This window comes from Hetaerina americana, unplaced genomic scaffold, assembly GCF_022747635.1.
Source record: "Hetaerina americana unplaced genomic scaffold, ioHetAmer1.1.p SCAF_7, whole genome shotgun sequence".
Lineage (NCBI taxonomy): Eukaryota > Metazoa > Arthropoda > Insecta > Odonata > Calopterygidae > Hetaerina > Hetaerina americana.
Window position 1 is genome coordinate 26,282,821 of NW_027287316.1, and position 15,006 is coordinate 26,297,826.

Consider the following 15,006-nt stretch of genomic DNA (forward strand, 5'->3'; position numbering starts at 1 on the left):
TTAAGTATGCAGAAAGGAGGAAAGATAAGAATTGGCATTTCAGACAGCACAATGGGGAAGGTGGGTAGAAACTATGAAGAACAAGAGAATGAAATAGGTAGGGCAAAAGTTTTTTCAACTTCGTTAAAACTCTATAGACGTCAAATATATATAAAAAAATAGCGATCCAACAGTAACTGCTTAAAATATAACTCTCACGGAATGATTGCCAAATGCCTAAAACGGTCGAAAGGCGAAAGGTCCTAATTACAGGCAGAATGAAAACAAAATATGAGTGAAAAATTCGCTCACCTCTTCCTTGTCGACGGCGGAGCCTTTTTCGGAAACGGAGGGCCCTGGGGGCGAGGCGGCCTTGGATGTCCCCCCGAAGGTCGCGGAGGCCCTCGACGCCACCGCCCCCGTGGTCACCCTCACCGCCGCCCCACGCTCCCCCAGGATGAGGTCCTGCTGGTGCGTCATCTTCGCATCCTCCCGGCGCCGAAGGGTTTGAACCCGGGCCCTGTGGCCGGGGGCGGAAGTTGGTTGGGCCTGCGGCGGCTAGGGCCCGAGATTTGCGGAGCTGTGGCCTCACCTGCCCGCGGCGAAGCATGCGCGGCGCTGGTGAGGTTGGGCGGGAGGGGCCGCCCAGCCCTCGGGAGGGCGCCTCCCTCCTCCCAGTGGGCGCGCCTGCGAGGAGAGGCAAAGAATGAATCAGCGCCTCTTCGTTTAAGGTGCCCCTGTTGAATAAACCTAGATTGCTTGAAAATTTCGCCCGAGCAACTCTTAAATGCATTCTCTCCAGAAGTACCCGTCTCGTGCAGAACTGTGCATGAACAGATAGCGTCACATGAATGATGGAGGTTCATTTAAATATATGTAGCTATTGGAAATGTCAATATCTGACCTTACCACGTGTTTACTTAAAAATAGCATCTTTAACATGAGTTCCCAAATTACATACTTAACTATCCTAGGTATCTTCCAGAAAAAATTCTTTTATAAACGATGGAATATCCCAGTTTATTTTGCAAATCTAATATTAATAGGTCATAGTAATATTTCCGTTTCCGTGAAAAAATATACATGCCTTCTTACGTTAACAAGGGAGGTGCGTTCTCAAATCCCAATTTTTACGAATTTCTCGCACTGAAACGTGACAAATGGCCTATTGAATCAAAATAAATTTGGCAATGGCTAATGAGTTACTCATTTAAAGGTAAAGATACAAATTGATTATACATTGCCAAAGAACCACTTCTTATTTTTTACAAATACAATAGGCAAAAAATATATTCTTTAGAACAAACTTTTAAAAATAATCAACACATTACAATATAATTTTACACTGATGTGTACTAAAATGAATGTTCTTCTTCCCAAACAAATTTCCTTGGCAACAGTGCGTCAGGTGTCACAATATGTCATCGAGTTTCTGTTTAACTTAAGCGTCCATGCAAACATTTAAATTATTTCCAAAGAGCGGAATTATGTACCACAGTCTAGATTTATTATGTAAGATGAGAGACAAATTGAAAACCAAAATCGAAACAAACACGAGTTATTAGTGCTATTTAGTTTGAATTGAGGTAAGAAATATTGAAATGGTTATTATTTTTATATAAAGGTATTTATCATCTCAATTATTAGAAATTAATAAGTATAAGACACTGTCTCAGGCGTCAGTTGGTGGAAGTCTTTCATACTAGACATAAATGAAGGAAGACTAACTTTGCTGATTCCACTAGAATTTTTATTTTTCATTAGTTGTGAAAAATGAATATTCTGGTGAAATCAGCGAAGTTCTTTCATGAACGCCTCAAGTTTAAGTGTTCATTATTATTTCTATTACAATAATTCTCAATGCATAAGCCTGACCACAAAATTCCTCTATTTATTAATTTAACAACTGAGAAACGACATTTTATTTTATATGCTAATATCCTTTTTCATTGAGTTTTCCCAAAGTGAAGACCTAAGTAAATCGCTTTCTTGCATCTCAAAACTGTCGATTCTCTCATTAATCGAAATCCTTGTGACCAATATTCAGATAAATTTTACAAGGATCTACGTGGATATTCAAGGATTTTAACATGATTAATAACAAAGCCATTGATGTATCCCTATGCTGTGTGTTTGTAAATATAAACGAAACTGCGGAATTTCCTTACGGGTGAACATTTAAAATTTTTCGCTTCACAGGTTCCTTTGTGGGCTGTACTTCACTGATTATTAGATATTATTTCCGATTACATATCCGCAACCCACTTAGTCTAGTTTGAAACACCGCACTTAGGATCATATTTTTTCTTGACTAGCAAACTTTTCTATATCTATTCCATTCGAGAAATATCTACGTACCATATTTTACTAGATCACGGAAATATTCAGCAACAATATATTTTTCTTAATTGAAATGCTTCAAGACTCCTTCTTGGGTGATAAATTTAGGCACTTTTTTTTAACCTTCTGCCGAGGGTTTATGGTTGAATCCTAAATTTTGCGAACTTTAATTTCAATTGGAAAAAATAATAATTTAATCACCCACGAATAATGAATTTATTACCACTGTAGCTGCAATAGTATCTCGTTCAAAAGATGATGTAACGCTGTAAAGCTATTGTAATGAACTTATTTATTCCTGCGTGAAAAGGTAATATTTTTTCGCTTTTCTATGGAATATATAATGATGAAGAAACTACGGTGGAAAAAGAATTTTGTGTTTTACATTCAAAAAAATTTTCCCTGTATTTCATAATAAAAAAAAGAATTTCCACTTCAATGTAAAATTTTTCGTTTTACATCATTTCAAAACATCACGATTTAAAATTCGAAATTAGTCTCCTGAACCGTACAAATATCGGAAAACTAGCGACTCGGGATCCACAAACTATCATGATCACATAGGCGGGTAGTAGTCATAGTCAACACGCAACCAACACTTAACCTTGATATTCCCCATGTCCTCTGCAGTCAAAGAAATAATCGAACGGCGATTGTGCAAATATTTGGCGGCGGAAGTGCCACCCCTGCGATCTCGTATCGAAAGGGTTGGAATTCTTTCGCTCTCAGATCAACTTGAAGAGCAGCTCTAGTAATCGTCGTAGCGATGGGGACGAACTCTGACATTTTCCACCCACTTGGTAAGGGAAGGATGAGATTTCCCCAATTCGCCAGATCCCAAATGACATCCTGGAGCTAGCGAATAATTTAGGGATTTAGAAAAGTGGGATGTGGGCTCCGGTAACCATAAAAAAGCCCTAGTGACTACTTATTCACAAGTCGGGACGCGGAGTCGACAAAAAAAATCAAATCGATATCGTAGGAAATCATTTTTGGCCTTCGTTCAAAGGCTTCCGGGCCGAGTTTTGAGAAATATCACATCGTTTCCTGGAAATACCACGGGAGTGCATTTACGTAACCATGTGCAAATTTGGAAAGAATAGACATATACCTAGAGCTAGCCACGGTGGAATTGTAGGAATTTCCCGTTCCTACAGGGTTTAACTATTATTATTGTTGAAAGTGCACCACGTAGAGTTCGGTTTTAGATGCTCTTGGAAAACTAATGAAAATCTTTCGTGACACAGGAAACATTTCTGATTCTAATATAGTATTAGTATTCCCTACACCATTGACATCTCCAGCTCCATTTAGCTTCTGTCTTTCGTCACGGTGAACATATGGCCTTCCTACGCTCATCTATCTCATTCTACGGCATGATACTACCTCTTGAATGCATCTACTTTTTCTGCCTCCCCCGTATTTCCCCCCACAACTATCTCTCATTCCACACGCTATTGAACACTTCTTTTTTCGTCGACTCAGCTTACTTCCTTCCCTTTTTCTTCAATATTCTAGCTTCAAGAGTCATAAATCTTTCATCAAGGGCCGCGCACGTGTACTACGCAACACAACGCCCCCAACATTAACATTAATTAAATACCAATGAAAATATCAAAATAATATTTCCATAATCTTGCTAATAAACATATTCGGTTTACCCTTACTTGAAAACGTAATTCCTCTACAATGACATGATAATACATTCCCAACCAGCCAAAGTTCAACCACTTAACGAATGCATACGCACACTCCATATACAGGACATCCATGACACCATTAGATGTACGAGTATATATTTCCTATAATTAGTACCCAGTGGATGTCTATATCAATTCCTAATTATACAGTATGGATATAGGTATCCATGTGGACACAAGAGTATACACTTGATACCTCCTTGCACGTACTTAGAGAAAAACATTTTTTTGCGAACATTGGTCCTTTGGGTTACCAACCAGGAAAATGATGAGTGGTAACATACGTAGTAAGACGTATAGGTTACGGGAAATAATTAAAAAAAATATTTAAATAAAAGAGATGGAGATAGAAAAGAAAGATAGAGTATACATAAAAGAGATAAATATTTAGATAGATAAGAGAGAGATATGGGCACAAAGTGATGTCATGATTCCATACAATGCTTGGGCAACATGAGCAGAAGTGTCCAGTGGAATTGTTGCACTTTCATTTTCAATTTCTTCTCTAATAACCTCCATTGTTGTGGGTTTCATGAAATACGCGACATCTTTTACGTTCACCCAATGGATAAAAGTCTGCGGATGTCAAATCAGAAGAATTTCGAGGATCCCAGAAATCAACTGCACCTCTTCGTCATATTCGGTGTCCTCGCAAATTCTCAAACAGATAAGCTCACATGTCCAGGTGTTTAAGATCCGGTGCAAAGTCTTTTTGATAGCAAAATTAATAGTTTCTACAAACTTTTGCTTCCTCAGATAAGATGGATGTGCGTGGCATGTCCCAAAATATTTTTGAAACCATTAACAAGAACGGAATAAGTGCGCCAGATGAAATTTCGTGGAACTAATTCTAACTGAAGTTTGTACCGGAATGAAGTCGAAACAGAATAGATAAAATAGTTGATGCAAATAATTTCATGGTTCCTCAACAACGAAAAACTCTGTTACATTTAAATTAGGAAAAATTAGACTGAATTTACACCAAATGGGGCTAGAGTTTTAGAACAGGCAGGTTAACTGCTATGGGCAATATTCTAAAGCAAAAAAACCCAAAAAGTAAAAACAACACAAGCACCATAAAGAGATAGCAGCGACGCCAACAGTCCCCTAATAATATCAATGGCACAACACTTAAAACTGAAATTTACCAAAGGAAATACTAAAAAGCTAGAAAAGAGACCAAAAATGTCAAAAAGAGCAACACAAGGATAATGGATAAGTAAATTTTTTTAAGGTGATCTACCGGTTAAGGAAGGTTTTTGGATGGACAAAACTACCAAACCAACATTTTATTACTCCTAACAAAACACAAAATCCATCATCCTACTCTATATCAGGTCCCTCTTCATCTCTGAGTACTTTCTTCCTCCCTCCATCCCGTCCAACATCCCTATCCTGTTCCTTCCCTTTCCTCTTTTTCCCAACATTCTACCCTCTATCACAGTCCTCAACATCCCACTGCCGGTCAACACCCCCTTCATCCACTTTTCCTGCCTCCATAGGATTGCTCCCAACAAACCCCTCTCTTTGCCCACCATACCAAGCACTTCCTCATTTGTTTTCTTCTCTGTCCATTTCACCTTCTCCATTCTTCTCTACACCCACATTTCAAAAGCCTCCAGTCTACGTCTATCCTCCTGCTTCAATGACCACGTTTCCGCTTCGTACATAGCTACGCTCCATATCAAAGATTTTACGAGTCTTTTCTTAACATCCTTACTCAACGTCCCCGTCATCAACTCCCTCCTCCTTGTGAAAGCCTCTTTGCCTAGCGCAATTCTTCTCCTTACGTCCCTACTACTTTGACCGCGTTGGTCCAAAACACTACCGAGATACGTACAATGTTCTACATGCTCTAGTTTTTGCCCTCCTATTTTAATGTTAAGCTTGGCCTTTTTCTTTCTGGAAAATCGCATAACCTTTGTTTTATTAATATTGATTCTCATCCCATACCTGTCGCACTGAATTTCCAATTCACTCAGCAATGCTTGCAGCCCCTTGGCTGACTGACAAACTAAAGCTTGGTCATCAGCAAACCTAACTGATTTTACGAATTCCCCGCCCACTTTCATTCCTACCTCCAGTTCTTCCCAAGCCTCTTTGATCATTTCCTCTGCATACAGGTTGAACAGCAACGGTGATAATGGGCAACCCTGCCTTACACCCCTTCCTAACACTGCCCAACAGGACTCCCCGTTCCCCACTCGTACCTGAGCAGTCTGAGACATGTACAGGTTGCGGGTTAGCCTCCTTTCCCTCCAATCTATTCCTATTTTCTGCAGAATACTCATTGGTTTTTCCCAATTAACTCTATCAAACGCTTTTTCGAAATCTACGAAACAGGCAAATACCTCCTGGTTGTGTTCTATATTCCTCTCGATTAATAATCTCATTACTGCAATGGCATCACGCGTACCTCTCCCCTTCCTAAACCCAAACTGATCATCCCCTAAGTAATCATTTGCCCTACTCTCTATCCTTTTGTTTATGATCCTAAGAACAACTTTAGCTGCGTGGGATATCAGGATAAGTATATGTTGACACCAAAAAAACAATGACAAATACAACGAAAACAATATCAACTGCAACAGATGCAATAAACAACCAAGTAACAATTCCAATAATATCTTACTTAAATAACAGTATCGCTTGGCCTCATTGCCCCTACTAATCGTGAACCGCGCCTAATATTACACTGACAAAAAGAGGAAAGTAACCTCACAGTTTCCGCTGTACACTCCTCCCTGCCAGTACAGTTACAGTAACTTGTGATCATTGAAAAGAGGAATTCTTCAGTATTTTGAAAGTGAATCAGCTACACAGAAGCCAACACACACTATATGTTGTCCCATGGAAGAAATTTATTCTTCAATGGATTTATCACTCTAATTCCTAAAATCATTATCATGATTCGGGCTTCGCTGTGATATGCCGTGATCATAACGCTTATTTGTGAACTAGCATTGTCACGGGATCATCCAGTGTGTGAACGTCAAGTCATTGTTTACTTCAAGGAAAACGTGACGTGCGTTGTTTTCAGTGCATCATAAATTGACTGTAACTGTCAAATGCGACTCGCGCGAAATTCTAAAAGTATCCTTCAATACGACGATATCATCAGACGGCGGTTTCCATCAGTTTGAACAGATGATGGTAATCTTTTCTCGATTGTGGGCCAATTTTCTCAGCCTTTTCGCCTTCGTGACATCCCAAGGAAAACCAAAACAAAAAAATGTGTTTTTCAAGGTTCTGGAAGTTGTCATGCTAGGGAATCCACTTATTAAAGGCACACGTAGGTTTTTAGACAGTCTCTAACGACTGTTATCTCCCACGTATGACTAGAACTTCGTTTTGTTTTCCCTAAATTTCCCTGAATCCCATGTATTTCCTGTTTCATTTCTTCGTAACCTTTATTTGCCTTAACGTTGTCCAAAAAGCCTGTTCTCTCCATCCTCTTCCCCACTTAACCAACATTCTTCCTTCTATCACGGCCAACAACATCCCACTACCTCTAAGCATTTTCTTCGCCCTTTCCTTGCCTTATTTGGATTTTCCCTAGTACTTCCTCTCAAAATCCACCACATTCAGGCCAGGTTTTACTCATATAGTCGCTTCTTAAACTGAAGATTAACTTTAACTAGCTAAGGCCAAAACTCAGTTTTATGACCAATCAAGTTGCAAGTTCAAAATCTTCCGTTAAACTACTCAATCACTGGCAGACGATGCTACTAAGGTTACAATAGTCACATTCACTAATGAGCGATATTACTTGATTAAAAATCGGATTTTTCGGTAAAACCGAGGTTAAGTTAGCGTTCACGTCAACTTAACGATTGGATTTAACTAGACATCATAAAACTTTAGGGCCTTAGAACTTCATCGTTTGTACTCCTCTCTGCCCAAATTATTCAATCCATTCTTCTTCAATTTTGTTATAGCTACACATATGTTCCATATTTAAAATGGACGTGGAATGCGTTGTGCCCAATATTTTGCATGAAAATGAATGTTTTAAATTGTTTTCCGTTTAAATCAATGCTGTTCCGTTTCCCATTCGTTGCAAACACCACGAAAGCTAATTTCATAAGTGGTTTGATTTCCAGGATGTTTCTGTTGTGCTAGTAAAGCCAATAATTATATTCCAAGGTGTTCTTAGGTTTAAAATCACAGAGTAAACCAGCCGGTTACAGAATGGCTTCAACTCGATGGTCTTATTCGGGTTCTTCGGCAACAGTTGGGCCAGATTTTTCATTCATTTATGAAAAAGGCCAAAAAAATTAAGATCCTTCTCGAAGAATCGAGAGCCTTCACGAGGATCGCAAAGTAGGCTCCCGGGTCCCGTATCCACTACGCACATCATAATCATACATTCGAGAAAAGATATATCCAAGGAGAGCCGAATCAGCCCGAAGGCTGGTTTAATATACAAGGGTAGAGCCCATCTTCTACTTAACCCTTCGACATCTGAGATTCAACCATTTGCAGCAGGGGGGAATTTCCTCTCTCTCGGACACCATTGGTTTCCCAGGGAACTTCAGTGCTCCAAAAATCACACAGCCTGGGTAAATATGGCGGTGCCTACAGTTCCCGGGAATCGAACCCATTCCCTTCGGTCAATAACTCTACTTTGAACGACCCACTCACAATGTATTACTGAAACTTACGAAGGATACTTTAATGATACATGCATAGGGCCCTTTTAAGTGCATACGTACTACGAGATATTTCGATCGAAAGGGGATATTCGTTTTGAGTGAAAATTCATATAAATGAATACGAAAAGTGAGTACTGGTACATAGTCGTCAAATTCCACTCCTCGTATTATAAACTCCTGTCAAACCACAAAACACGTGACTTAAGACTAAGAGGAGCAGGTCAGCGTTCATCGTATAGATGCGACAACAATGGACACCATTTCACTGGAAAATAATGGACGCCAATGAGAAATTCGCCTCTTCCGAGACTCGAACTCCGATATTTGAGGTGGGAAACAAGCAGTGTGAGCAGCCGTCCGCAGTACTAACCCCATCCCCACCACAAGACTGCATGCACGGCCGTGGCTGACAAAAATCGCACTTCCGCGTATTTAAAGGGCAGGGGCACGGACGGCTTTCGCGGAGAGTATTTTTAGGTGGTCGCGGGGAGAGGATGTACTCGTAGCACGTCGGCGCGCGTCGCACAAGGGGCATCCAAACGATGCAAGGAACCCTTTGAAAGTAATTTCGGGAAGATTATCAGAGATGGCATCTCTCTCTCATTTACATATATTCACACAAATATACATAGTTGTACATACATACATGTATTTACATTTAAACACGAAAACCCACCAAATGGTGAACACATATTCATTCACCTGGATGTAGATATATGGAAAAGGGACAGGAACACACATAAAAGACAAACTCAGGAATGGTAGGGAAGGTGAGATCTCCACCATTCCTATGTTTTTATTATGTATGTGTTCCTGTCCCTTTTCCTTATATCTATATCCATACGAATAAATATATGCATTTGTGTGTGTGTGTATGTGTGTATATATATATATATATATATATATATATATATATATATATATATATATATATATATATATATATATATATATATATATATATATATATCTTTTGCTTCGATAATCCAAATTCTGTACCATACAAAACTAGGATCCATTTGAGTTTTCACTAATCTTTTTACATCCTCACTTTAGGTACCCGTCGTCAACACCCACCTCTTGTTTAATGCTTCCTTATCTGACTCAATTCTTCATTTATTGTTCCATATCTTTGCTCACTCTCATCTAGAACACTAGCAGAACCACCTTTAAGGTGAACTGTTCCATTCGTTCTAGTTTATGTCCCACACCTTTAACGTTAATAATTACCGCCTTCCCATTTCTTGAAAATCTCATTCCTTATGAGGTCTGTTGTAACAACTTCCGCCTATTCGTAAAAATCCTTCGCTATTTCACAGCGGCGTTCCTCTTATGTGTCTTTCATTCGACAACATTCGTCCTGTGGGATAAGTGCTATCGTCGAAAGGATTCATTTTCACATTTGGACTATCATATTCTCTCAGAATAAATAATTGAGGTGATTCCCGGTGGTATTTATCAACAAGGTTTTTCGACATGACACCGTCACTGAAATGGCCGCTCCTCTGGCGTCAGAAGCCTTTGTAGCCGCCTCACTGAGGAACAGTCGCTACACAGACTACCTTTTGCCAGGCTCCTCAACTTCAGCATGAATACTAGGTGACTGAGAGAAATTATCAGAAGATCAGCCGGAATTAATGACCGAAATGAATCGCGTAGTCCAAGGATATCACGAGAAAATCAGAGGAAAGGGATCTAAAATACAAGGATGATTAAGAGATGATGATCATAGCATGGAAGAAAAAACCGGAAGGCAGTTATTAAATTAAGAGGAGAAAAATGACAAGTGGATCCATTCACGTGAAGTAACCTAACCTGGGATGGAAGCAGTGACACGGGCAAATAAATGGTTTATCACGTGTGGCACTCCATGACTGAGAGGTATGGAACATTGGAAAAGGAGACCAGTGAAGAATGGAAACCTTCATACGTGGTGCTATAGGCGGATGCAGAAGATCAATTGGACTGATGAAGTAGAAATATGCATCAGAGACTTGTAGGATGAAGGATTTATCAGGAACATGATAAAATTGAAGGCAGAAAGACACTTGACAAAAACATTCGCGATGACCTATATTCGAACCCGTGTCCCTAGTTGTCCGGCCGAGTCATTTAGCCAGTTAGGCTACCGAGGCGTTCTCTGATACTCCAAAATTTTGAGGTTTAAGAGTAGCCTTGGTAGCTTAACTGGCTTAAGCATTCGGCCGGCCATCGAGGGTTCGAATCCTGTTCACAGTGTATGAATTTGAACATTTTCAAATTTTTGCATTTTAACGCGAATTAGTATATGAATCCTTTAAAAGTTACTGTCGCCGCATCTACCGCAGTTTCCTTGAATTAGTAAAGCATCAACTTATGGCTTAACATGAGTTTTAAATAATAATTCCCAAACACTCTTCATCCTACTCATACTAATGCACGCTCTCCCAAGCTTTTCCCACATACCTGATTTCTAGTTTAGACTTTACTCATTTTATTGTTCTCTTTATTCACTATCATTTACTTTGAGTATATATGTGTGTGTAGGTGTATTCTTAATTTATATGTGTATATATATGTATATACATATGTGTAGGAGGGTGTGTATATATACATACATACATGTACATATATTTTTTCCTTTCGATGTGCAAATCTGTGCATAATGAATTTGTGTCTGTCTATCGGTATTTATACGTACAAATGAATGTAATTATAAATTTCATGCCTAATATAATATGCATACGACGATGGATTTAATGGAAGAAGGGACCATTAGGTCTAAATAAAGACCTCTATCTATCTTACTCATATATGCGGAACATGATTCGAATAGGTACTTAATCAAAGTTTTCTTTAAATGAATTTCCATAAAACCAACGATAGATTTTTCATTTTTTGCAGGGAAACTGGAAATATGGATAGCTCCGTGTATTTGATTAGAAAATCCTCTACAGAGTAACAATCCACACACAGGTTGAGTGGCTCATAGTGGCCTCAGCTCTCGCGGGCGACCTTGGTTAATATTTCTTTCTTACGTGAATAATAGTTTGCACTGCAACATTTATCCAAGCCATCTGGCCAAAGCTAATTATACAAAATGAAATCAGTTGTCTTGATCTCAAGCCAAGTCGAGGCAAAATGCTGCCCAATACGTCATCTCTATGTTACGTAGAATGTAGCTTGCGACAGCCCCAGTTCTTTCGCCCAACTCTTCGTCGGTGAAAGCAATTTCTTCATCAATCAGTGTCCTGTGGCTCGTGAAGTAAGCCACATACTTCAATGCAAGGATGACTCCGTTAAAAGTTACTGCTCTGATACCTTCCGCAGTTTCCTAGAGTTTTACGTACTTCAAAACACGCTAAATGCCACGCGGGATTTGCAAACCGATAAATACATGCAGACGAATTTCTGTGAGGCATTTCAGTAGTACAAGGAAGCAATAACTGGCCATTTACATGAAAGATAGTGAACGCACCATACCAACAATGCATTTTTCTCCTTTCCCTGAGCCCTTAAACACCCCCCCTCTCCCTGATCCCTTTCCGCTTGGTGCTTGCATCCCCTACCACACGTTTTGGAGGGTAGCGGGGTGTATGTGTAGAGCAAAAATAATTATCAGTTCACAGAACAGAATCACAGTATTGGTTATTCAGAAAGAATCAATGCTCGATATATTTGTTGCCTTCCATGGATTTCCAAAAGTCGTTCGACAGTTTAAATTCGATAGAATTAAAATTATATAGTAGATTAGAGGAATAGAATGGATAGAGAGACTTATGCAAAGCCTGCAAATGTCAAACTGCACAGGTACAGCGGAGAGCGAATGGGCAGTGTTTAGACCGGGGGGGATAAGAAGTGTACCATAAATATTCCAAAATTAACATGCTAGGCATTATGATATGCGCTCAAACTTTGTCGCGTGAAACGCAAATATATTTTTAACATCGCAGAAAACATACATGAACGTATATGAATAGAAATCCTTGCACATTTTCATCGGCTTAGTGGCGGGCTCTACACATTTCCCTCTTCGCAGTCAAGTGATAAATGACAACAAGTTTATGAGGATGCACTTCCTCCCAAATTGTAAAATGTCGACCCACAGCACAAAATTTGCCTGAAGTAGAACAAAAACGTGGTCAGATATAAAATTAAAATACTTCCAACAAAGTTATTTTCAGATTATAATAAAATGAAACTCAAGCTTCTGTCACTACTATGACGGAAAAAACATCAACTACGATATTGTCATCTTTTGTTCAATATCTAGATGGTGCAGGAGAAATTTTTCTTTCGCCGAGTAACTTCAGAAACTTGGACATTGCTTCGGAATGGGCCAATAACAACTTTGAGAATAATTCTAGAAATGCCTTCGAGTTCGTGAGATTAGTTGTGTAGAAGCAAAGGGACTGAGTGACTAAATGAAATATAAAGAGAATTTGTTGTGCAATCGAATCAATCTTCCCAGTTCATTTAGATGGAAGAGCTCTTTTAAACCGCGATAGTTTAATCTGATTTTGACGGCGAAGGAGATACGTAAGTGGTGAAATAAGTGCTAAGTAAAACGATAACGTACCTTTTAAATGCCATTATCAGTCTCTCACCATTCCTCTCTTTATCATTAAACGAAAGCGGTTTGCTCGCCCGCCAAAGAATTACCACCTTAAAGGATAGCTACCTCAGCGTAAAGAGTCTTCCCTTAAAATTGGCTCACGGCTATTGAATACACTGGGATTTCACTCTATATTTACATACGGTTTCCAACCAGGAGTGTGGTCCTAAATATTGAAAAGGTTGTACATTCCGATAATCAAAAATATCGGATCTCAAACGCTAATTAGAGACCGATCGAAAACACAATCTGAAATTGAATTAACAATATTCTCGAAGAGTAACGAAGCGCTGTTTCGTCATGGTCCATGTGTACGGTTTAGTTTATTTTTATTGTGAAGGCTACTGTTATTTCTATTTATTCGGTATGCAAGAATTAGAATAAATATGTTCAGTTCAAGGGTTCGTAGACTGCGCTAAATGGAATTTGACAGTTTTCTGGTAGCTCGTTAAGTTTTTATCGACGCTAGGAACGGTTTGGGACGAGGTGAAAGAAGATCATCAGAAATAAGAAGAATTTTCGGTGGCGGAGAAAAAGAGGCTAGAGGGCGAATTTTTCAGGACGAATAAAGTTATGAGGAAAATCTGGTACGAAAAAATTGATGGAATGGAACGAAAGACTTGTCAGAACAGGACCAAAAGAAATTTTGGGAACGAAAAATCATTTGTTCATTTCGTTCCCAAGTAGTACTCTTTTCGAAAGGAAGGACGTCCTTTCTCATTTGTGAAATTTCGTGCATTTCGCAATTGGACCAGTGAGCTGATTGATGTTTTTGGAGAAATGCGTCAAGAGGGAACACCATTTCCCTCGAGAAATGGGGATTAGAACTGAACGCAGTTTTGAAAATTTTGAGCAAGAGAAGTGATAAGCAGGGCATAGAAGGCTCGGTGTTTGCTACGGCAGATCAAGTTAAATATTTGGGGGTACTCCAAAAATCACGCCTTTCATGGGGTGCACATATCGGGAGAACATGCGGATCCACCTTAAATAAACTCAGCTTCATTAAATGGGTGGTGGGGAAATGAAATGCGATAGCTAAAGAGAGAGGTGTTATTTCCATTAAGTTAGGCCAAATTCAGCTTAAAATGTGGCCAAACTAAAACTTGTTAGGTTATAAATTCTTATAATAAGAAGACAGGGAAATGGTGGGGAAATGGAATGAGAAAGTTAAAGAGGTGTTATTTCGCTCAGGTTAGGTCTCATTTGGAATATGCCGTAAGTATATGGGATCCTTGGGAGAAATCGTTGATGAAACAATTAGATAAAGTTCAAAGAAAATGCGGTTAAATTCGTCAACAATTTTTTCGATAAGAAGACGAGCGGAACGGGCCTTTTATGGAAATTAGGCTGGGAGCGGCTTGAAACACAAATAGAACAAGCGAGACTTAAACTTTAAGAAATGATCAGAACACACAAGGTTAACTATGACAGAAAGGGAATTATTATGGCCCCACACTATCAGGTAAGGTTAGACCATAAAGATGAGGGAGATAGACTCTGGTGCAGATAGATATAATTATTCGTTCTTTCCTCGGACAATCAGAAATCATTGTAATACAAAATCGAAGTCATGATTAAAATTAGTAAAAACATTGAATTCCATGCAAGGAAAAGATTAGCCCCTACGTAGGCCTTTGTAGGTACATTTGCTTGTGTAAATACATGAGCTGCTTTTATATCTATTTGCATGTGTCTAGTAAGTGTAAATAAAAATAGTTTTCTACGAATCGTCTGTGTG

At 39.1% G+C, this 15,006-nt stretch overlaps 1 protein-coding gene across 2 annotated transcripts in view; it reads right to left on the minus strand.

Annotated features, from left to right (window-relative positions):
• Positions 1 to 15,006, minus strand: part of DPCoAC (dephosphocoenzyme A carrier) — a 131,142-nt gene that overhangs the window by 19,860 nt on the left and 96,276 nt on the right. For both annotated transcript variants that reach the window (XM_071595864.1, XM_071595865.1), the window contains exon 2: positions 292 to 666. In XM_071595864.1, coding sequence (XP_071451965.1) covers positions 292 to 459 — 168 coding nt within the window. In that variant the 5' untranslated portion in view covers positions 460 to 666. The remainder of the gene's footprint in view (positions 1 to 291; positions 667 to 15,006) is intronic.